General features: G+C 32.8%; 1 protein-coding gene across 3 annotated transcripts in view; it reads right to left on the bottom strand.

The window, feature by feature from the left end:
- LOC126750442 (zinc finger CCCH domain-containing protein 18-like) overlaps positions 1–26687 on the bottom strand; it is a 57518-nt gene that overhangs the window by 5810 nt on the left and 25021 nt on the right. For 2 of the 3 annotated variants that reach the window (XM_050460063.1, XM_050460064.1), the window contains exons 10-13: positions 23550–23872; positions 23359–23494; positions 15356–15567; positions 8322–8567 (exon numbers count right to left, since the gene is read on the bottom strand). In XM_050460063.1, coding sequence (XP_050316020.1) covers positions 8322–8567; positions 15356–15567; positions 23359–23494; positions 23550–23872 — 917 coding nt within the window. The remainder of the gene's footprint in view (positions 1–8321; positions 8568–15355; positions 15568–23358; positions 23495–23549; positions 23873–26687) is intronic. The other variant, XM_050460065.1, reaches the window with a different exon arrangement.

Below are 26687 nucleotides of genomic sequence, written 5' to 3' on the forward strand. Positions count from 1 at the left end.
AATAGATACCGCGAATGAATCCAATTATAATTCATGCCAATGACGAATCCAGTTCTGAAGAGATGGATAGTGATGCTAAATAGATAAGCATTTTTGGACGTAAAAAAATGTGGGTGCAAAATTATGAATACATAGTTAACTTCACTTATATTTGATTTCGATAAGCCCAAAAATTTCATTTTCAATTTCATTTCAATGAAAATTCATTGTTCAGCGGAAATTTTTGGGCTTATCGAAACAAATATCAGCGGAGGCAAGTATAACAATATTCTATTGCAGCACGGCCACGACATTATTTTATACCTATGTAACAACAAACCACCCAACTTTTTGACAATTTTTTTAATAATTAAAAAAAAACTGTGTATATTTCATTAAATCTAACCACGACTTTTGCGTGACTCGATAAATGTTTTTGTTGGTTGTAAAATAACTTTTAACTAAATTTTTACTATATATATTAAGCCAGAGAACAACACGTTATATGCACGCCAATGCCCTATAAAGAAACCGCCGCGTGCTAAACGTTTTTAGTTTTTATACTTGTCCAAGTAACTTCACCTAAACTATAAATATAATGCTTTTTTTTGTAATTAATAAGTGTACAAGGTGTCCCAGTATATGGTCTAGAGATGCTCGTAATAAGAGCGAAATATGTAACCGATTTTATTTATTATACAATTTTAAAGTTATTTGAGACCGGTGACTTGGAGTTTTATACAGTTTCCGTGTTTTTAGTAGAGGGCGTTCGTCGCGTTAGTTTTTACTTTTTTAGAACATAATCGCACTTTTAGGTTTTCATAATATGTGAATGACTTAAATTTATTAGATTTTTAGCAATGCAATCCTAAATAAAATAAAATTAATACCTAAGATTATTTTTTAAAAAATATTACGACTTTTGTTAATTCTTATATCTGCCGTATTTTAAAAAGAAGATCCTCATTATTTTTAACATATTTACAGATTTTACAATTTTTATATTTAGTTCATTTAGATTATTAATTATAGGACTATCATAAACAATTGATTTCAAATATCCCCAAATACAGAAGTCCATGGGGTTTAAGTCTGGACCACGCGCAGGCCAAAGCAAAGGTCCTCCACGGCCAATCCAACGTTCGGGATATTATTCGTCAAGATAATTGCGTACATGTCGAGAAAAATGCGCGAACATATATCTTACATAAAATACATGTTCATCTCTATGTTATCTCGTTGATGGTTTATCTCTAAGTACGAGTCTCCGTTCAAATTATTAAAATTAAATGCCCATTTGTAGTTTCAAAAATTAGTACTGAAATGGGAATTAGAGAAAAAAACTTACATTTGCTATCATTGAAAATGGTTTCTTACATCTAAAAAGGAACCACAACTATTACTATCAAATCCAGGGACAGTTGCAAGTTACAAAAAGAAAATTCTGTTTCTTTGTAGTATAAAGCCCTCTTGGATTATTTGTATAGAAGGTAAATCATTGTATTAATAAGTTCTCATTCAACCGATAATCCGTAATTTTAACAGTATTAAAATTTAACTTTCGTTGAGGACATTTCAAAAAAATGTTATAAGATCAATAATATTGCGATAAAGGTATAATTTTAACTCTTACTTTAACCACATACTACATAATGTATTTCTTTTTTCAAAAATGTATTATGATTTTTAAAATATGAAACATCACCATTATTCATTATAGCTATGCCTTATAATTTTTAATAGTCGTTTTTCTTGAAGATTCCTCGTAATGAAGCATTTTAGAGAGTTAAAATGTTGCCCAAACTAAAATATTTTTATGAACATTACCTTTTACCGGAAGTTGATCCACTTTATCCAAAAGGAATACCACTTAGAGACAAAGCAGAAGAATCAAACATATTATTATAATACAATATAATCATTAGGTTTGTTCTAGCACAATATTTGGAATGGTTTGAAACTAGTTTAGTGTATATCCCAGTTGCCCGTGATTAGCCTGAAACCTCGTTGCAAACGGTTCCATTATGTAATATCTCACACATTCACCCATAGAGAGTATTATTCGTGTATGGTTTCTGTAATGGTAGCGCATTACGTTCTGTTGATGAATACCGACGTGGTTTTCCAAATCGAAGAATTCCTAATCGAAAAGTTTTTCAGACAGTTTTTGCAAACGCTCAGGAAACAGGAATGTTTCCAAGCATAAGAATTAATTCTGAACGAGAGGCGGATATGGCTGAAGAGAACCCGAGTGTTAGTACGAGGCGGATTACCAAATAACTTCGATTAGCATCACATGTAGACGTTTGGAAGACACTTAGGAAAAACGGTTTTAAGCCTTTCCATATTCAACCGGTTCAACATCTTCAAGAAGGTGATTTTGGCTTAGGGGTTCAATTTTGTGAATGGATCCCACAAAATCGAGACCTACATAATTACATTTTATTTAGCGATGAAGCTTATTTTACCCGCAATGGAATTAATAACCGACACAATGAACATCGGTAGTCAGATGAAAATCCTCATGCCACGTTTGAACAAAACGGCCAACAATCTTACAAATAAACTTCAGAACCGATTATTTCTGAAACGGTCGAGAATCGGATTAGAACATATGAGTTAATTTATCTTATTTTGACCTTCTGAACATGTTCCCAAAATATTTCCTTTTCCTCCCGAAACACCCTGTATGTACATATGTAAAACTTTATAACATAAAAAGTAGTTAATAAACCTAACAAGAAGTAAGACCAGTTGACTTGCGTCCCTGGTAATCGAGATTCGATATATCAGGGAGAAGGGAACGGTGGAGTGGGTAATTATGGCAGCCAGTGTTGCTACTTTCAGCGAAAACTGCACCGGCCACGAAACTACTGTCGCGCTTCGAAACCGATTTTGTCACGTGGTGGACCGCACTCTTAAGCATCAGGAATTTGTGGGTACCAAAATAAAAAACAAAATTTTAACTAAAAATATGAAGTGGTTGGGACCATCTGATCATAATTGTTACGAGCATAAGGTATTTTTGTTAACAAAACTTGTATATATTAATTTATATAAATTTTGTAAATGGAACCGAAAAAATGTGCACAATAAAACCCAAAAAATTATACAGCGCATTTCAGGTTAAAGGCACAAACTCTAATGGCAACTATTAGGCCTTGCAAAAAGAAATTTACATTAACCTAGGCTCAGAGATGGTTCGATTGGTACTTTTAGTACAGGGGTGTTAAAAGGGAAAACAATTTTAATTGGACAAAAAAAACGATACACTGATTTTTTTTCTAATTAAAAATTATTTCCGTAATCTCCAGTTATTTTCTAACAAAAATTACATTCTAGCTTTATTTTGCCAGTCAAACTGTTTTTGACTATAAAAAATATAATTATAATATATATAATAATCTTGTTTATTTTTTAAGTTATTATTCGATTTTTAGTTTTAAGTTAAAACCTTAATATATTTTTGATTATCTTTACACTATAATTTTGCAAGGGTTTTAAGTGTAGTTCTTAGCTTTAAAAATATTTTCATAACGCATGCCAAAGTAATAGTAAATAAAATGTTAGGTAGGTTAATAAATATAAAACAAAATTCGCTTTCTTTGATTCAGCATATCGTCCTTACGTCTTTACTTAATATAAAATGATCACTTACTTAAATTTCGAACACTTACTAAACCACCATGCTAAAAGTTTTATTGTGCCTCTTCTGTTATTTTGCCCATAAGTTTGTATTAAATAGGTAGTAATTTATAGTTTTGTATGTATTATAATGTGCTTTTATATACCTCCTATTCTAAGAAACTATACACGATATATAATTTTGTTTCTCTTTTGTAAATACTCCATGTACTTTATTGAAATATATACAAATGTTTTTCTTACACAGGCTTTTTGTATTAAATTTATTATAACATACGGCAACGTTGCGCCGCATTTCAGTATATTCTATTAGGCGCTCGAGTCTCGGTCAGGTGCGACCGTCGATTTTACGGGGGACAAGCTTTGCTATTCGAATATTTATCTGTTGCGTTAGCTAGTTATATCTGTGCTTAAATCGTTGAATTATGTTAGTTGCATGGCCTACTAATACAGTTCCAAATTGGGATATTTAGGAAATGATGGGCCTTATTGAAGATCCTACATAGACGCAAACAGGACTGAACGAAGTAGTTGCGAAAGTGTGTTAGTGGTGAATAAAAGAGTAGTAATAAACTGTTTAAATTCAAAAATAGGTTAGTCGCTAAATTACAATGTTAATTTGCTAGAAAATAGGTATACATTTCGATTTTAACAGAACCGATGCTTTAACCACTTTAAATAAAAAAGAATGAAAAAGATACCTTTGAAAATATTGACTGAATTTTAAATACATCAACATTAATTTTTTTTGCAATTAAAAAAAACGCAATGTAAAAAAAAGGCACCGGAAAAGGCGAAAAATTAATGTGAGTTACATGAACTACATAATATTAGTTCAGGACATACAATTCAAATCAAATTATAGGTAGAAAAGTTTATTAAGAACCGGCTGCTCAATATGCGCACAAACCCATTTTTCAACACAAAATCGATAGAAAATCCGGTGGCAGAGAGGAAAGACGACCGCATTATATTTTCTCTCGCTTCTTATTAAAGAAACCGCAAGAACAAAGCAGCCGCCGTACTTCGTTTCTTTGTACCTGCCGGGGATTTAAAGCCTATTACGTAGCCTGAAGGCCTACTCAGTGTCGTCTCGTACGGGAAGTGAGTTAATCGTGTTATAAGGCATTTAAAATCTGTTGTGTGTTTTTTTTAAAGTATAATAGTGAAATAGACTATAGTTTTTTTAGTTAGACTATCCGATTTGTATTGTAAAAGGTAAGTAAAATTGGTTTAAATTATTCAATTGTCTAATAATTTAAAAAAAATAAATGAAAATTCATTACTGGTAAAAATTATATTATTTAAAATATACTTTGATTTTAAGTCACAAAATAATAGGTATTTAACTTGTAGGTATACAGGGTGATTCAAAAGTAAGCGGCATCCTTTCAGGGGCGTAATCCTTGTATGAAAATAAGGCAAAAAGTTCATATTAATATGGGTCCGAAATTGCTTCCTAAGGGAGCTACGCCCCTTTGAAGACAATTTTTTCTCTATAACTTTAAAACCCTTTAGAATTAAATTTTGAAAATTGGTGTACTGCATAAACATTTCGTTGTGAATAAGATTCTAAATTGGTAAGGGTAAAAACATCCCTTTTTCTTTTACTCTTTAGGTTATTGTGATTTTGTTTGAAAATTATAAAATTTTAGAGTCATACGTAAAAAAGGTACTCTTAGTTCAATTCGATAGAGCGTACCATTTACGAGAAAAGCGACTTTGAAAATGTTCTGATTGCGTATGTTTATTGATGAAAATTAATTCGCATTACGATCGACAAAAAAGACACTTTTTACTCACATTTTATTTAACAATTTATAGAAAGTGTTCAAAATTATTACCATTCGCGTCACGGCAAGCTCTTAATCTTTTTATTAGATTATGAAAAAAGGAAATCTCGCTCTTCCAAAGCCTGAACCCGTTGAATATGATAAGGGTAGAGTAACATATCGTGCAAAATTCTCCATAAGGTTGACTGAGAGGACCCTTCTTGATTTGCGATGATGCGAGTGCTCAAAGATGGATCTTCTTCAATACGATCTAGCACGCGTTCTTCTAATGCTAGGGTTCTGGCATTTCTTGGTCGCCCAACAACTTCCTGTCTTTGAAATGTTCCTTAAGCAAAATTTAAGTAGATATTACGCGATATTACTCACATTTTTGAATTTACCTGTTTCCCTTAAATTACGATCTACTCTTGCGAAAACCGTACGGTGTGGCACTCGTCGATTAGGAAATGCCTCATGATACAATCGTCTTGCTTCAACACAATTACCAAATGCTCTTCCAAACATAATGTGAATATCAGCTTGTTCTTGATACGTATAATCCATGTTTGCTTTTTAAACTTAGAAACACAAAGTACCAAACTCAACAAAGGCAATGCCCTTCTTATTAATAATAAATAGTAATTTGTAAAACACTCTATGAAACTAATTTTACTTTGGCAAAGTAAATTGTATTTTACAATGACATTTATCAGTCATTTAAATGCCAAGAACCAAAAAACAACCGCCAACTTCGTTTTAAATGCGTATCCAGTAATTTTATTATGTATTAAACATACGCAATCAGAAAATTTTCAAAGTCGCTTTTCTCGTAAATGGTACGCTCTACCGAATTGAACTAAGAGTACCTTTTTTACGTATAAGACTAAAATTTTATAATTTTTAAACAAAATTACAATAACCTAAAGAGTAAAAAAACACATGCGGGGGTTGGTAAGAGATGTTTTACCCTTACCAACCCCCGCATGTGACGCACCTGAATAAAATTTAAAAAATTTGAATTTAGAATCTTATTCACAACGAAATGTTTATGCAGTACACCAATTTTCAAAATTTAATTCTAAAGGGTTTTAAAGTTATAGAGAAAAAATTGTCTTCAAGGGGTCCTATTCAAAGGGGCGTAGCTCCCTTAGGAAGCAATTTCGAACACATATTAATATGAACTTTTTGCCTTATTTTCATACAAGGATTACGCCCCTGAAAGGATGCCTCTTACTTTTGAATCACCCTGTATATGTACAGCCTAGAGTGTGCATGTGTATATTAATTTTTTTACTTTATAATTTTTTTTTAGATGTCACCTAAGAAAGTAGGCAAACAGGGACAAATAATTCACAGCCAAGGGAGAGGAGATTATTTCAGTTAATTCCAAATTTGCTACCTAATTCCGTCCTAGTATTAGACAATGCAGCTTATCACAATGTGCCTGTAGTCAAGAATGTTACATCTGGAAGTAAAAAGCAGGAAATAGTTGACTGGCTCAAGGAACGTAATTTTACATTTGATGCAAAACTCACACACAGAGTTATATGAAATAGTGTCTGAAAATAAAAAAAAGTATCCTGTAAAAACCAAGTTGGACGACCTAATAGAAAAGCATTGACATATTGTGTTACGTTTGCCTCCATATACCACCCAGAGCTTAATCTGATAGAAAAAATTTGGGCAACTGTTACGAATTGGGTAGCAAACAAAAATTCCACATTTAAATTGGCGGATGTCGAAACTTTGACAAGGCAGAAATTTGCGGAAATTTCAAATGATAAGTGGATAAACATTTGCAACCATATAGACAACATAGAAAAACAATATTTCAAAAGTCATCACTTTTTTGATGAAGCATTGGATTCTTTAAAATTTACAGTAAATACAGGCTCATCTGATGAAGAGATCGAATGGTCTTCATCGGATGAATCTGATTTAGGTTGTAATACACTATCTGATAGTGAATAAAAATATATAATATGTAAAATAATGAAATAAAACTTTAAGCTTATACCAATTTGTTTCTTTACACAAGTCGCTTAAAATACCTAATCCTTAAAAAAAAATGCGAATAAAGAATAATTTTCAGCTACCTATTTGAAGTCCTGTTTTAAAAATAATTAGCGAACTGCATCCTCCTGTAAGTAAAACTATTTTTTATTAGATTTTTTATGGGTACATCACAATGCTAAAAAATATAATTTTAATTTATCTACATTTTTTTAAACGAATCTCGGAGCAATTAAATTCAAATATATGCATTCTTAGTTGGTATTTCAACTAAATCAAACGCGCTTATAATATCGCTAGCTATACCTACTAAAAATCTAGGGCTATTTAAACTCTAGTACAAATAAATATTAATAATTTCAACAAGTGTGCCGCCTCAACTGTCTTCAGATCTCGACATAGTCATCTGACCCGATCTATAGAATAACGAGATGCGCGGATTTTGCCGCCTGTTGATGTCACCGGTTCTTTATAAACTTTTCTAACTATAGCCACAATCACCGATAAAACAGAAACATTAACAATGCACACAATACAAATTGTACTTCTATTAGGATTTATTTCAAAATTAAAAAATTCTAATACTATACCACAGAATAAGCATAATTAAAGGGTGGGCCATCTATATTGGTCCCATTTTGATTAGATTATTAAGTAGACAAAAATTAATTTTTTTTCAACGAATTTCGCTTCATTTGATACAGTGTTTCTTCCGATTAACTATGGAAAATTATTTTTTTTGATATTGAGTTTTGTATACTTTTGGGAGACTATGAAGAATATGAGTTTTGGTATTCATGGGATATAGTTTGGACTTGATAGTTTTAATGCATTCTAAAGTGATTAAAGAATGATCGAGAGTCCATATTCATTTAATGAATATGGACCATTTTAGCGATTAAAACAACTTACCAGAAGCTTTGCGATTATCTTTCGCGGGTGGCGAGTTGCTGCGACTGGACGAGCTGCTCGACTCGCTCGAATCGGAGTCGCTCGAGCTGCCCGAACTCGATCCGGAACTGCTGCGAGAGGAGCGACGCGCTCGCCCCTTTACTCGTGCCAGTGCGGCCGCGAGTGGGAATTTGTTGTGTGCGCGTTTCACTGGATCCTCTCTAGAGGGAGCCGGCGGATTTGCGGCGCTACTGACGCGCATCATACCTGAAAAACGATATCAGTACAAAATGCGGTTAAATATAGAATAATATGTTTGAATTGCACAGTAAAGGTGCGGAATAAAGACTTTCTTGAGTTTGTTGTGTAAGCAATCTTTATGTTGGCCAGTATTTCTCCGCTTCATCAATAGACGCATTATGGGATATGTTATGCTTAATAAATCGATTTAAAGTTTTGGGTCTCGGGATGTTTATTCGAGGGTCAACAAAAGTTGGTCATTAGGTGTTCTTGCAATCATTCGGTTCAAGTAGATTAAAATAAAGGGTGTTAATTTGAAAAGGTACCATCCTCTATATTTCTGCCTACGGGGGCACTAGAGTGTAAATAAATATTTCCAAAAACACGTCAAATTTATTTTTGAGGGCGACATTTCTTATGTTAGTTTACAATCAAATTCCTGCAGCCCTCTGGTGGGGGCAGACATAATCTCTGAAATCTTAAATGGAAAGGCGGGTCGAGTGATACCTCATTGTAAAGGTCTTTTAATTACCTTTTAAAAAAATACCATATAGTCGACCTTTTGATTGAGAAGTTTGCGGAAAATCAAGCAAACGTGACTGATTTCCTCAACTAGTATTTGCGTGGTAATCACTTTAGTAACGATTGACAAATTAGTTAAAAAATTGTCAAAAAAAACTCAAAAGAGTAAAGCGTTGTGCGCTCTTGGGGTATTTTTAAAAAAACGGTGTTTAATCTGGAGCAAAGAACGGAAATTATTCTTATATACGGGGAATGTGAAAGATGTGCAAGAAGAACGGCATCATTGTTTAACGAAAGATGATATACTAATAGTCAATTAAATCATAAATATGTTTTAAAATTAATTGCTAAGTTTATAGAAATTGGTTCGGTTGCAAACAAAAAAAGAAGTAATCGTCGTGTTTTGGATGAAGCTGCACAACTGGAAGTTTTAGGCACCTTCAATTTAATTTAAAGGCCCTCTACATCACTTCGCAGTGTGTCACGCCAAGTAGGAATGTCTCTTGAAACAGTAAGAAAAGCACTAAAGTTACATTAATTTCACCCGTATAAAATGCAAATTCTTCAACAGCTTTTTGATAACGATTTTATTAAATTGAGTTTTGTGAAATAATGACTAATTTTATAAACGAAAACCAGAATATTTTACATTATGTACGTAGCTGATGAGTGTTCATTTTTTTTACATGAAAAAGTTATCAAACAACAAAACTGTCGCTACTGGAGTAATAAAAATCCGCGAATTTTTAAAGGTCACACGCAGTATCCAGAGAAGATAAATATTTAGGCTAGCGGGTAATGTGATTTCCAAGAAAATTTAATACACTTCCAACGAGATGGAGCTCCCCACACTATTTTCTTCCAGTTAGAAAATGATAGATTCCTGATCCTGTTTCCTGATTCTGGCAGATGGATTGGTCGACGAGGAGCCATTGAATGGCCATCACGATCACCCGATTTATCACCTTTAGATTTTTTTTATGGGGGCATTTAAAATCAATTGTTTTTAAAACACAACCTAGTAATTTGGAAGATTTAAAAAGAAGAATGACGACAGCTGCGTGTAAAGAAATCCAGACAGAAGTTTTTCAAAATGTTAGAAAGGAATTCGAGAGCAGACTTTATAACTGTTTGGAAAAGAATGGACAACATTTTGAACATTTTATGAATTAAGTTACCTTTTATTACTTTTTTATGTTCTATTTCATTACAATAATTATTATTATTATTAAAAAAAATAAATATCTTTACTGTTGACTGTTATGCTCACAGTACTGAGCGCTAGGAAGACTAAGAAGCTTAACTTTCCATATCTTTATTGGTAAATGGTAAATAGCTATTATAAAAAAAAACATCGAGATCGTCAAGCGCGTATTTTTGAATCCAAATTCGAAGTATTTCAATAGAAGAAAAATTGTTTATATACGCCATCTTAGTATATAATAAATAAAGTTTGTTTGTATGTACTTATCTTGATCCTTTTGTAGATAAGTTTATTAGTTTATTTTAATTAAAACTTAGGCACTAAAACTAGGACTGAAAATGTCTGTAACGTCACATTTTAATATTTTGTGCTTGTTACTTTTGCTATAATTTTTCTTATTTCCGTATCATTCTTTATAGTTGCCACTTAGTATTATGTTTGCATCTGTACTTGATGCATCAACATCTTTAACTAATTATAATACCATAGAAATAAAATCTTCTAATATTAAAGATTTTAACATCATTAAAAAAAAAACAGATTTAACTTAGTGAGTGTACTTGTGTATAGGTGCAAAAAACTTTCGAAGTGATACAAATAAAAAAAAAATGTTTTACAGATCATCCAGCACCTATCTTATGAAAAATATGTCAGTATTGAAGTTATTTACAGTGTATTTCCTTAAATTCTCAGTATATACAGTATCGGACAAGAATTAAGCGACGCTATAATATTCCTAAAAAACTTTGTGACTACCTCGTATAATTAGGAACCATTATGTAGTATCAGTACATACCTTTGTTAATCGTATTTAAACATTCTTTGCCTCTTGTGATGAATAGCAAGAGATTAGTAAATTGTTGTATGTTTTTATGCATTTTTTCATGGACAAAAATAAAGCGACTTGATCGATATTGTTCATACCATTAGTAGATAAACATCGGTTTTGGTCGGTATCGAATCTATATTTTGTTTAAAAATGCCTCGTAGTAAAAATTTTTCTATTGATCTTAAAGAAAGAATTATTGCATCGTATAAGATGGGAACACCACAATACGTAATAAAACGTTTTGTTACGTTTGAAACCCTTGTTGTTGTGTCGAGGACCATTCAGAACTATCGAATTAGAGGAAAAGTAGTTAACCGAAAACAATACCAAAATGAGGGCATTATGGATAGGTTTAAGTATAAATATATCCTTGAAAATGTAATGCTACCTTATGCGGAATGGAATATGCCACTACGTTTTGTTTTCCAACACGACAATGATCCAAAATATACAGCAAAATATATAAAAGAATGGTTTAATGAAAATAAAATAGCCATTGTTAAATGGCCAGCCCAATCGCCCGATCTTAAGCCGATCGAAAACCTGTGGGAAATTGTGGATAGGCAACTTAGAAGTAAAACCTATAAAAACAAAGAGTACATTTTTGAAGAAATTAAAAATATATGGAAAAATATTGATCAAGATATAATTGATAATTTAATTTCTTCCATGCCTCAAAGGTGCCGCCAGGTAATCGCAAATAAAGGCTTGTGGACTAAATATTAATGACGTAATCTGATAATGTTTTCTTTAATTTTTATTGGAAGCGTCAATTAATTTTTGTCGTATAGAAATATTTAACTTTTCTTTTTCTTTTTATGATCTTGTTTATACGGAAGAATTTTGGTATGTTATGTAATAAATATACAGTGAGGTTTCGATAAACCGAATTGCGATAATCCGGATTCCTCGGTTATCCGAATCAAGAATTTTTCCAATTATGTACTTTGTAATCCGGATTTTATATGATTTGGTTATCCGGATCGCGAACGATGCTTTTTCAGCGGCTGTGATTGGATGATTTTGCTCGTATGATTGTAGCAAAGAACGCTTTATTCCAGCTTATTACTTGTTATTAGTCGCTTGACCATTACGTGTGTAGGACAGTGTAGGGATTGCTCCAAAACGGAAACACGTGGCTTTAACTATTCAGCAGAAATATGATATAGTTCAAAAGTTAAAGAAAGGATATATGGCTAAAAATTTAGCTATGGAATATAACGTTGGAACATCGACAATATCAGACATCAAGAAGCATTCTGATAAGATAGAAGAGTAAGTTTTTATTGTTTTTTTTTTCTGAGAGATAAAGTTGTGTGACAGATAAAAATGTGGACGCATGACATTTTATTTTAAAAGTTTTGACTTGCATGGACGAGTTTTCATGATAAAAGATAAATTGCATGCATGTTTATATGTGGGGGGTTTTTCAAGTTGTTTTTATTGTTTCTAGGTTTATTGGACATTGTGTTACTGGACCAGGCACCAAGAAAAGCTTACGCAAAGCGGAATATCCCGAAATGGAGGTGTATTTACGGAATTGGTTTTTAATTCAAAGGCAGATGCATGCTGTTATAACCTCAGATATACTATCCCAAAAAGGCTAAACAGCTTTATCAAAAACATTATGGTGATAACAAATTTCTTGCAAGTAGAGGGTGGCTAACAAATTTTAAAAAGCGACATGGCCTGCGTTGTCTAAAAGTGAGTGGCGAAAAACTAAGCAATAACCCAGAAGCCGTTGAGCCATTTTTAGTAGAGCTCCAAGATAAGATTAAAGACCTTAATTTATCGCCCCGGTAAATTTACAATGCTGATGAATCAGCACTATTTTGGAAAATGTTGCCTGACCGAACGTTGGCACATATTAAAGAAAAATCTGCCCCAGGCCGAAAAATTTGTAAAGAAAGAATAACTTTTTTGGTATGTACCAATGGAGATGGTAGCCACAAACTAAACTTGTTAGTTATTGGAAAGGCTAAGAACCCTAGATCATTTAAGAATGTTCAGATTCCACTTGAATACAAGTCAACTAAGAACTCTTGGATGACATCTGCTTTAGTTAAACAATGGTTTCACGAATCGTTTGTAAAGCAAGTCGAAACCTGGAAGAAAGGGCTTTGTTGATTGTTGATAATGCGCCTTCTCATGCAACAAAAGAAGAATTAGTTAGTGAAGATGGAAATATAGTGACAATGTTTTTGCCTCCCAACTGCACAGCATTAATCCAACCAATGGATCAAAATGTTATCCGTTTAACAAAGATGCATTACCGCAATAGTATTTTGGCTACCATTATTTCTTCAGACGAACAAGACATTACCAAAAGCTTAAAGTCAGTGACTCTTAAAGATGCTATGTTTATTTTAAATGATGCGTGGAGCAAAATTCCTTCAAAGACCATAGAAAAATGCTGGCGCAATATTTTATCAAAAACCACCCAAGCTGTTTCATCTGATACAGAGTATGATGCCGACGATTTGATGCCACTAAGTGTATTGAAGGAAAAAATTGGCCAACAAAACTTAACCGATAACATTCAAGATAATATATCTGGCATGCTTAATCAACTAGGAGGAAAAGAAACTTCATTTACGCATTTGGATGTAAATCAGTGGATTGATGCAGATGAGGAGCTAGTTCCAGACTTAGCAAGTGGTGAGAATTCAGAAGAAGAGGTGGAAATTGTTCCTGAACTTAAAAATACTGTGAAGCATCAGGATGCAGTTAAGAGTTTCAATGTGTGTCTGCAATGGGCGGAAGAAAATGACGTGGAACTGCCAGAACTTGTCACCTTAAGGAGGCTGAGAGAAACAGCAGTGATAAAAAATTTAAAAACCTGTAGGCAGACCCAAATTACACATTTTTTTACTAACCCAAACTAATGTTATTGTCATAAAAAAATTGACCTACTGTATGTGTTATGGCTGCATTTAAGTACATTATGTACATACATACATATGTATTTATATGTATATTACCCAATAATTTTCTATTCGTTATAAAGAATGTGTTTGTTTTGTTTTAAATAAAGAAAATTTGATAAAACACCATTTCCATGTTTTTAATTTAATAATTATAATAGGGCAATATCCTCAATTTTAACATAGTGTTTCGGTAATCCGGATTTTTTGCTAATCCGGATCAGCGTTGTTTTTATTGATCCGGATTATCGAGACCTCACTGTATGTTTATTAATGAGTGTATTTGTTTTATTGAGTTTTAATTCTTCTTGCGTTTTTGCTTTTTTAATAAAAGAAAAAAACTGTATCGTCACTCTATTTTTGTCCGATACTGTAGGTAAAATTTCATTATTATTAATTTTACCAAAAAAATGGCTCCTCACAAGAAGTCAGACATCACGCAAATTCATTTAGGATTTGTAAACAAGGTTTAAATAAGGAAATTAGTATATTCCTAAAGAAGTTAAAAATAAACTGAAAATTATAATATACTTATATAAATATAGTTTTCTTTGAAAGTTAAAAGATTTTTTCCTAATTTTCCACGCAAACTATATTAATTGATATACTGTATATTAGTATGTAACATTTCAAAATTATATCATAATTATTATTATTAATTATTTGTCGATTAAGCAACGGAAGGCCAGAATTATCTTTTTTTTTGTACTTTATTTTAGCACAAGTGAAAAACCCTAATTTTTACAGAATAGAATTGTTCTTGATTTATCCCGTATAGAGAATAAATTAAATGTTAAAATTACATTCTCGTAACAACACTTTTAGCAACGAAAATCCAATTGAATCCTTTATTTGAGAAACAAGATAAATCCCATAAACATAGTTCTGAGTTAACTAAAAAAATACTGCACAACTATTTTCAGTTAAAATTTTTTTTAAAAGGATTAAATCCTAAATGTATCTTGGGATGAGCTAATTAAACAGCTTTTTACAAAATTGCGAGAATATTTAACGGTGTACACCAATTTCAAAAATTTACACCGTGTATCGGATAATATAAGCTTCCAACTACATCAACACATTATTTTATTAAAGATCCCTTATAAACATTCTTGTGATTACATTCTTTTCATAAGATGCATAAAATGCTGGATTAAAATACCACGTCCATTAAATATCAGGTACACACACATAAAAAAAATACAAAAAACACAAATACAGACACTCTTAAAAACCCGTTACCTGTCCACCTCAAATATCTCAAAAGGGTCGGATAAGCTAAATCAAACCAAGTTAAAGAAAAAAGGTAACAAACTTCGTATTCGCGGTTACTTACCGGGCGAGGGGGCGCGACGTTTCGGTGCCGGCGGGTTCATCAAGGCCGCCCGTTCATTGGCCGCCTTCCTCTCGGACACGATAACGGACGGCGACACATTTCTACCGGCAGGTTTGTGCTTCGATCGGGAACGCGCCCTCTGTTCTCTGTAGTTTGAATGCGACCTCGAACGGTAGGAACTCTTGCTACTGTTTGAAGAGCTTCTTGATGAACTAGGGACAATAATTAAGATGAATAAACTGTTTTTTCCTTGTTACATTATCAAGTAGAAATAATATAACAGGCCAGCATTGGGTGTATTAATTATTATAGTATTTACTCCTTTAACTAATTGCTGTTGTTTTTATGTCTAAATTATAGAAGTTTTACTAATTACAATTTTACCAGCCCTTTCAAAAATCTTGGACAAAGTAATGGAAAAACAAATTACCGTCTATGTTTCTGATAAGAATATTATACAGGGTGTCCATCTATAACCTGACGCATTTTAACTGCTTATAAGTCGAGAACAAAAAATGACAACAATGTGCGGTTTTCACAGAACTTCATCAATATTTTTAAAGTTTTTTTTGACAGTTTTGCCAAGTTTCAAAATTTACCTGAAATAGGAGGAAAAAAATTGATGATTTTCAAAGGCCAATTTCTCAAAAATTTTAAATGTAACACCCTGTCCTTTTTAATTTCACATGAAAGCCTGTTAAATCCCCTTTCCGAAAATGTATAAATTGTCTTAAATTCATTATTTTTTTACAGAGCCACTTTTAGTAAATGACACCTTTTTAAAAAAATTTCCTACAATAAATACCTATTAAATAACATTCTCGGTATCAAGTGACAAGAATAACAATTGTAGCTTGTCAAGGAGGCTGTGAGTTGCACAATTTGTTTTGTGGGCTTCAACTACTGTTAAATCTTTTTAACGTCATTCGTTGGGCAGTTCCAATAATTTGATTTCTATATGTATTTTTGCATTTTTTAAAGATTTTGAAAGGTTTAAATATGTTTACCACCCGGGAAAAGGCACGTTGCGTATTATTATTTATTGAATGCAAATCAGTTACGCAGACGAGAAGAAGATTTAGGCTGATTTTTGAAAGGGCTCCACCTTCACGCAATTCTATACTTCATTGGGTACGCCAATTTTCCACGGAGGGAACAGTTAAAAGAAAAATTAGAACAAACCTAAATGCACAAGATAATTTGTTGGATGATATTTTGCTGGTAAAAGAAGTGTTGTCCTTAAACAATAACCAAATATCTATTAGGAAGATAGCTCAAACGACAAATATGTCAAAAAGTAAAGTACATAAAATTCTAAAAATAATTAAGTTTAAACCCTACAAAATTCAAACTTTCCAAAAAATAGAAAATTGCGCCATTGAAAAAAGATATTTAATGTGCGAAACACTACTAGATCTTTTTAGAAATGAGCCAAATTATTAAATTGGTATCCAATTTAATAATGTCTGATGAGGCAACATTTCACATAAGTGGCCAGTGGAAATTTGGGGAGATGAAAATCCGTTAGCTGAACGTTTGGTGTGCAGTATCGAAATCTAAAATTTATGGGTTATTTTTTTCCAAGAAGCAACAGTGAATGGAAACAATTACACCGATATGTTGGAAACATTTTTTTATCCTCAACTTCAGCAGGATGGAATTTTAGACACGGTCTACTTCCAGCAAGACGGTGCACCACCATACTTCTCCAGGGTCGCAAGGGATTCCTTAGATATTACTTTTGGAAACAGATGGATTGCAAAAGCAGGTCCAATCGAGTGGGCACCTTATTCTCCCGATCTAACCCTTCCAGATTTTTGTATATGGGGATATGTAAAAGACCGTTGCTACAATCCAACCCCAAGAAATTTGGATGAACTGCGCAACAACATAGTAAACGTTTTCAACCAAATTATACCGCGAATGCTACAAAACGCCTTTGGCAACTTATTTCTCCGTCTACATTTGTGTTCCGAGCAAAATGGGGGTAATTTTCAGCAGCTAATTTATTAGTTATAAATTAAAATTAATTTCTTCAATTATTTGTTGTTAAAATTGTTGTAAATAGTTGTAATTTAATACATAGAATAAATACTTTTTATAGACATGGCAGTAGCGCAAATTATTTAACTATGATCATGCTAAAGCGATACATAGGCAATTACCAGAAAATGTTCATCAATCACCGAATATGTATTCTAGGAAATTTTTCAAAAAGGTGTCATTTGCTAAAATTGGCTCTGTAAAAAAATTTATTTAAGACAATTTATACATTTTCGAAAAGGGGATTTAACAGGCTTTCATGTGAAATTAAAAAGTACAGGGTGTTACATTTAAAATTTTTGAGAAATCGGCCTTTGAAAATAATCAATTTTTTTCGTCCTATTTCAGGTAAATTTTGAAACTTGGCAACACTGTCAAAAAAAACTTTAAAAATATTGATGAAGTTCTGTGAAAACCGCACATTGTTGTCATTTTCCGTTCTCGACTTATAAGCAGTTAAAATGTGTCAGGTTATAGATGGACACCCTGTATTACAGAAACAGTGGGGATTTCGAAAGGGATTTAGCTGTGTTACCGCTGTTACTGACGTCACCGATGAGGTTGTCGCCAGTTTGGACAAGGGTGATGCAATGATTTTTATACTGCTTGATTACTCTAAACCATTTGAGATGCTAAATCACGAACCTTTGATTAATATTTTACATTATTTTGGTTTTAATAGTACAGCTACTAAAGTAATTTTATCTTTTTTAAGTGATAGAACACAACGAGTGTTAATTGGAGAAGATGAGCCTAGGGTGGCAATAGTAAGGTCTGGTGTCCCTCAAGGTAGCATTCTGAGTCCTTTGTTCTATAGCATCTTTACGTCGGCTTTCATGGATAAATTGAAATTCTGTAAATACCACCTCTACGCGGACGACACATAATTATATTTGTCATTTAATATTAGTAATGTTGAATGAGCTAATTTTTATTTGAATGCTGACCTTGCTCTAGTAAATAGAGTCTCGACAGATCATTCTCTTAAATAAAATCCAAGCAAGAGCGTGGCAATGTTACTTTGTAGTGATAATAACATAAGGGCGGTTTTGGATCATGTCCAACTAATTCTTATTAGTGAACTTATCCCTTTTCATGTCTCAACTAAAAATCTAGGCCTAATGATAGACGTCAAGCCAAAGTTCACAGATCACATTACAAGTTGTCTTAAGGAACATCTTTTTTATTTGTCAAAAGAAACAGAAAAAAATTATGCGACTCATTAATTCTATCCTAATTTAACTATGCAGATACAGTATATAGACCATTTTTAGACTGCGCTAACTCTGCAAGAATTCAAAAATTACACAACTCGTGCATAAGGTTTATTTGTGGAAGTTAGACGCAGGGAAAGGGTATCACATAAATTAGATGATCTTAAATGGCTTAATATTTAAATCGCGGAGAGTTACAGTCCATATGTTCTTTTTTACAAAATAATAAAATTTAAAACACCACCATACCTCTATAATAAGCTCAGATATCGTACTGACGTTCACATTATAAATATTAGCAGACATGACCTTTTGTCTATACCTTTACATAAGATAGACATTTTTAAACAGTAATTTTCTCACAATATAGTGTCCAAAATTTGGGTTTTTTCTAAATCTATATCGGCTTTTAAAAAATCAATACAAATGGTTCTTTCATCTATACAAAATAATATTTAGTGCATTGTAAAACAATTTATGTTATTAACACTCCACATCGACTTCTGAGGAAAACGTTGAACGAATTCGTGGTTGGGTCCTTAATGACCGTCGATTGACAGTTAGGATGATTGCTGAGGAACTGTCAATACCTAAAACAATCGTCCACGAAATCCTGACAGGAACACTTGAAATTAAAAAATTGTGTGCAAAAATCGTTCCGAAGATCTTGACTCCAGATCAGAAAGCAAGGAGAGTTGGTTGTTGTCAGGAGTGGATGAAGCCAGAGAACAGGGGCGAGTTTCTTGATAGGGTCATCACTGGAGATGGATCATGGTTCTACGAATTCGACGTAGAGCTGAAATCTCAAAGCAAGGAGTGGAAACAAGCAGGAGATTCAAGAACAAAAAAGTCGCGAAAATCAAGGTCTAATGTGAAAACAGTGTTGATTTTTTCTTTGATTCCCGGGGCATTGTTCACCAGGAATTGGTTCCTCCCGGCCAGACAGTGAACGGGAATTTCTACGTTGAAGTTTTGCGTCGTCTCAGAGCTCGTCTGGCTACAATCAGGCTACAATCATGACTTGGGTGATGTGGAAGCCATCAAGTCCGAAACGGCAATTGAAGAGCCTAGCACCTGAAGACTTCCAGCGATCATACCAACAGTGGAAACGGCGTTGGCAAAAGTGCATCTTGTCTCAGGGGGAGTACTTTGAAGGAGGCCATATTGAAATTTCTGAATAATTGTAAAATAAAAATATTATTTCACTTTTATACGTATTTTCCAGACAAACCTTTATTATAAACTTATCTATATCTATGAGTAAGCATATGTAATATCTTATGAGGAAATATAAACTGTCAATTATTATTATTAATTTTAAATTGTGACCTAAATTTTTTTAAATAGTGTGAATTTTCCTAATGTCTTACGTTTCGACCCATTTAGAGAGTCAATTTCTTGAATAATAATTGTTTACACCTTTAGGAGGCACTAATGATGGCTATTTATTAGTCGAAAGCGCTTTGCTATTAGTTTACGAAAAATATCTGATCGATATACAAATTTCTTCTCGCATTTTACTAATATTATTATTATACAGGGTGTCCAAGATAAGGATGAACTGCATGGGGATCTCAGAAACGGTCAGTAATACGAGTTTGGTTAAATTTTCTTTGTTTTTCTAATATCAATGGGTCTTCTGGATTGGCGGCTGATTTTTTGTTGCCGGTGGCTGGCTCTCGACACGTTCCGGGCATATTCGAGTATGAATATGCCCTTTCAGTACCATATATGTCAAAGTCTCTAAAGTATACAGTAAAGTTTTTTGATTTTGTATCAGTAAATAATTTCCTTGCATCTATCGACTGCCCCTTCATAAACAACACTTCTGATATAAATATTTCCCTAAATAAGTTTTATAACCTTTTGTATGAAGGAATCAGCTATTTTGTACCTATTACGTCCTATAATACTGGTAGCTTTCCTACATGGTTTTCAAGAGAGTTAAGAAGCCTAGTTTTAAGTAAGAAAGTTGCTCATAAGAAGTTTAAGTGTTACCGCGATTAGAATTTTCGTACCGAGAATAATCTATTGTTAAATCCTAAGTTATTCTGGAAACATGTAAGCAATGTTAAAAAGTCAAATACTATTCCTAAACATATGTTTTTGAATGATGAAACTAGTGATTAGGGTGGAGATACAGTGTTAATTGATTTGCCAAATATTTGTCAAACGTATATTCTGATAAAGCATTTCAAATACCTGAAAATTACATAACAGGTAGATCAATTTGATGTCAAATTTGTAGAGTTATCTTTAGTGGAGGTTTTTGACGAGATTCTTGGCTTACAGCGCAAGACTTCTGCGGGACCGGATGGCATACCCAGCTTGCTACTTTGTGAATGCGTATGTACTCCGTCAAAGCCTATTTGCACTTTATTCAATCTGTCTTTAAATTCGGGAGCATTTCCTTCTTTTTGGAAGAATTCGTATATTACGCCGATATATAAGTCTGGTAATACTAGTGATGTCAGTAATCGGGGAATTTGTATACAGTCAACCTTGCCTAAACTTGTAAAACTGTCATGGCAATGTAAAAGCCATTATTAACAATCAACATGGTTTTCAAAAAGGTCGTTCCACTGTTACTAACTTAATATGATTGTTATGAAGATTATCTGTTTAATGCTTTTAAGGGTTCACAAGTTGATGCTGTTTATACGGATTTTTCGAGGGCGTTCGACAGAGGTAATCATGCGCTTCTACTGGCAAACCTCCAAGCTTTGGATCAAATGTTATTTGTTGGCTAAGGGAATATTTACTGGGTAGATCGCAATGCATACGGGTTAATAACTTCTTATCTAGCAGCTTTTCTGTGCCATCTGGCGTTCCTCAGGAGTCGCATGTGGGTCCGTGCTTTTTACAATTTTTGTTAATGATATAGGATTATTTGTAAGAATTTGTGAATTTTTATTATTTGCTGACGATTTAAAATTGTATTTGTCTATTGATTCAAACGTTCAATGTCAATTAATACAGGATGACTTGCATGCATGCATGCTTTGCACCAAATTTTGTGTATTCGCCAAAAAAGCAAGAATTAATGCTGAACAAATTAATAGTACAGAGATCACAGTAAATGCGGAGGAAATTCAGTATGCAAAAGAAATAAATAAAATATTTGGGGGTCATTTAGTGTAAATTTCATTGCACATGCAGATCATGTCATGAGGAAGTTTGCAAAGGTCAGCTTCATATCAAGAATTGGAACTAACTTCTCATTATATTGCAAATTATTATTATACAATGCAATGCACTGCCGCATTTACAGTTCTGCTAGAGTTTGTTGTTCTCTCTACCCCAGTATAAAATAAATGAATTTCAAAAGATCCAGAATAGAGCCATAAGAGCAATTTTAAAATGTAATTGTAATACACCAATTAAGACCATGTTAAATGTCTTAAATGTGATGTCTGTCAGACAGAAAATTATGTTTAATGTCTAAAGCTACAAAAAATCTTATACCTGATTACAATTGTAATAAACTAACAATATTTAGAGATGAAAAACTGCACAGATTTTATATTACAAAATAGATTTAATAGCACAGAAATGTTGAACTCTATTATTAACAAGGGCCTGTTAGAGTTTAATAGACTACCTGCCAACATTAAAAACTGTGATAACCTAAACCAGTCAAAAAAGCTATTGAGAGAATATGTTTTTAAGTTTATTTTATATATACATTTGTATTTTATTTTTATTTTAATATGTCTTTACTGCTTGTGATATATACATGTTTTTGCCTTATACGATTTGTAACATGCACGTTAAATACTTTTCTTCTTTCTCTTATTGTATTATTGATGTAGCAGTGATGCTAAATAAAGATTACTTTTTGGTATCTGTTAAAATAGAACTGGTAGAAAATAAAAACCATTTTGCCAAATTTCGTTTTTTTTTTCGGAAGTATTTGGAATTTTAAAATGGTTGAAACTGTATTTAATTAAGTATCGAATTGGGCAACTTTTCTCTAATTTACTACCGTTTCCGAGATCCCCATGCAGTTCATCCTTATCTTGGACACCCTGTATATGAAAAAATTAATTAAAATATAGTTCACTCAAAAATATACCGTTGATCTTTTGACCGCAATAAAACCCTAATTATCTATTGGGTCATAAAAAGGCCCAAAATTATCACATTTGCGGTCAGAGGTAGATTAGAAATTTTTAAAATATTTAGCTGGATTGCAAAATATTAAGTAGGTACGATTAATCACAAAATATGTAAATATGTGTATATATTTATGCCTAAGTTTCCAGAAAACTCCATACAACATGTTTTAATAATAAGTTTAGACAACGATAGTGATAATGAAACAGAATTAAATTTAGAGTAAGGTAGAATAAATTATTAAACAGTGTTTTCAATTTATAAGAAATAGTTGTATTTTGTATTCTACATTATGCTACTATTTTATCATTAATTTTTTATTTACTCTTATATACTTTTATAAATAAATATTATTTAACTAGTTTCACTAGTTATGCCTGACCTTGAAGAAGAAAATAAGTAATATTATTAAAATAATGATGTATAAATGTGTGTATTTTTTGTACATAATACCTTTTTCTAATAAAATACTATTTATTTAATTAGTAAAATTCATTTAGAATCATTCTCAAGCCGACCCTGTTCCCTTTATCACTTCTTAAAAACGTTGGACCTCTAATGGTCTTAATGATTTATGGTAGTAGAAGTCAACGATATATCTTTGAGTGAACTACACCGCATTAACCTCACCTGCTAGAATACGAACTAGATCCCGAACTGTAAGACCTCTTCCTCTCCTTTCTCCTGCCGGGCGACTTCGATCTCATCCAAGGATCCTGCCACTCGTCTCCCCTCGTCGGTCTGTCCTCCTTTTCCGACCTTTGTACTGAAAAACCCCCAACATCAACGTGTTCCATGATCCCCGTTGTGCCAACACTTACAATTCTTACCTATTACTTCCCTTTTGCCCTTCCGTCGTTCCCTTTCGCCTCGGTCACCCCTGTCGCCCCGTTCCGGTCTTTCTCGTTCCCCCCTGTCGCTTCGTTCCGGTCGTTCGTGCGACCTCGGCGGCGGAATTTCTTCCTCGTATTTGTTCGGGTAGTAATCGACTGGAGGGCCGCGTGGTGCATGCATTTCTCGGTGGTGCGGCGGGTAGCCCCGGGGGTGTTCTCTTCTTGGTGGCGGGTATTCTTGTTCGTAAACTATCTGTCTGCGTCCGTAGTATTCTTCCGGAGGTGGACGGTATTCCGGAACGCGGACATACCTAACAACAGTTTTTTGCTAGTAAATTTTTCATTGGAATGGATTCTTTATTTATCTAAATAAATAGGACAAGTCAAAAACCAAACGAACATCTCTAAATTACAAAGTATTTCAGGTGTAATCAACTTAAAAATAATACGAGAGCAAAAATACAATCAAGTGCTATAGGTAGAAAAGTTTATAAAGAACCGGCTGCTCAATATGCGCACAAACCCATTTTTCAACACAAAATCGATAGAAAATCCGGTGGCAGAGAGCAAAGACGACCGCAATATATTTTCTCTCGCTTCTTATTAAAGAAACCGCAAGAACAAAGCAGCCGCCGTACTTCGTTTCTTTGTACCTGCCGGGGATTTAAAGCCTATGACGTAGCCTGAAAGCCTACTCAGTGTTGTCTCATCCGGGAAGTGAGTTAATCGTGTTATAAGGCATTTAAAATCTGTTGTGTGTTTTTTTTTTAAATATAATAGTGAAATAGACTATAGTTTTTTTAGTTAGACTATCCGATTTTTATTGTAAAAGGTAAGTAAAATTGGTTTAAATTATTCAATTGTCTAATAATTTAAAAAAATAAATGAAAATTAATTACTGTTAAAAATTATATTATTTAAAATATACTTTGATTTTAAGTGACAAAATAATAGGTATTTAACTTGTAGGTATATATGTACAGCCTAGAGTGTGCATGTTGTAATACACTGTCTGATAGTGAATAAAAATATATAATATGTAAAATAATGAAATAAAACTTTAAGCTTATACCAATTTGTTTCTTTACACAAGTCGTTTAAAATACCTAATCTTTAAAAAAAAATGCGAATAAAGAATAATTTTCAGCTACCTATTTAAAGTCCTATTTTAAATTCAAATATATGCATTCTTAGTTGGTATTTCAACTAAATCAAACGCACTTATAATATCGCTAGCTATACCTACTAAAAATCTAGGGCTATTTAAACTCTAGTACAAATAAATATTAATAATTTCAACAAGTGTGCCGCCTCCACTGTCTTCAGACCTCAACATAGTCATCTGACCCGATCGATAGAATAACGAGATGCGCGGATTTTGCCGCCTGTTGATGTCACCGGTTCTTTATAAACTTTTCTAACTATAAGTTTCGAATTTAGGGTAAGTTCCGTAACTTAACCGGTTCCTCCGGTTGTGCCGGTTACCGTTCCATAACCGTACAATTTCTGAAATTTGGTTCGGTTATGAAACGCGATTTCTGAAAAATTGGTTGCAAATGTCAACCGAAACGACCGATCATTTTTTTCGGTACCTTCGGTTATTCCTACAGATGTCGTGGACTAAACGTATTTATTCTGAGTTTAATCTACGACATCTGGAAATCCTGTCTTTGTAGGTTATGTTAAAACAATGTTTTATGACGTTTTGGTTTGTTTTTTTCCTGTTTATGAAATTTGATCATCTGATTGTTTCATTCAATTCATTACATTCAATATACTTGACGACTGCAATTCAAATCCAGGACTTGATCTTGATATAATGGAGGTATGTATTTATATATATTTTTCAAAAGGTACAAACTTTCATTTTTGAAAAAACACTTACGCACAGGACCCATTTCTTCATCATCCCTACTACTAGAACTTTTATCACTCCTTAGGAGTAGAGGCTCAAATATACCAATAACATTTGCATTCATTATGGGTATTATAAATAATAATAGGAATTTTAACTTAATATTAATAAACGAAAACAAGACCAACGACCAACAAGAAACCGCTAGCGTTCCATTTCAAACCGATATTTTCAAGAACCGCAAATATACCGCTTCTAATCGACGATTCACCAAAGTTAGGTTACGGAACTTATCCTTAGTGTTCTTGTTAATTAGAACTAAAATTTCTGATTCTGTTTTTAAACATAGAGAAAGAGAGTAACAAAATAAATCTACAGTAAAAAATGTGGAATTATATAAGAAAAGCATACATCAAGGCGAATGCCTTGTTACATTGGTTCTATACAAATAGACCTGAAACAAATAAGAATTTTGAAAATTTTGCTGAATTATACGGAAAGGTATTTGACATATTAGATAATTAGTCAATGTGATAGTTAATTAGTTTATAAAGAAAGAACATGTCTGCGTCATGTTTCAAGAGAATATATTTGATATTTAACTCTATGTCTATTAAATTAGCATGCAAGATAAATGTGTGAGCAATTTTATAATCTAAAAAATGATTTTGTATTGTTTCCAATGTGCTAGCATGTACCGCATATTGTAGAGCAGACGACGGAGGCAAACCCCAAGCGGTTGTAAATATATGCTTCTAGAGGGAAGGGCGCGGACATATTAATAATAATTGAAAATTAACACAGTACCTTTTTTTATAAAAAATTGAAAAGTATGTAGATTAATGTTATTTCTGACCCAAAAAAATATAAAAACCAATCGTTTTTTTGTAACTTTTTTTTTAGACGCAGATCGGCGTAGTGATCTATTTGAAAGTTTTTATTTTACAGAATATAAACAGAACGCAGATCGATATAAGAGGCTGTACAGCGTCAAATAATTTTTTTGCAGTAAACTTTTAAAGTATACATAGATTTAATTTAAAGAAAACTAGACAAATGAAAAAAAAAATCAACAAATGGTGTTTAATGTTTAAAATTTTTCATTAAGTACAAAGTTGTTAAAGGATTTTCTAGACACTCTTTCTGTAGCTCGTCTCCTTACGAAGACCTTTTTTGGAATACATTTTGCATCTCAGAAAAACCAATTTTTTTTTTGGGACTTAGGTCCGGGAGTGCCAGGATTTTTTTCAGGTCAGTAATCCACATTTTCA

This window comes from Anthonomus grandis, chromosome 2 (assembly GCF_022605725.1).
Source record: "Anthonomus grandis grandis chromosome 2, icAntGran1.3, whole genome shotgun sequence".
NCBI classification, from domain to species: domain Eukaryota; kingdom Metazoa; phylum Arthropoda; class Insecta; order Coleoptera; family Curculionidae; genus Anthonomus; species Anthonomus grandis.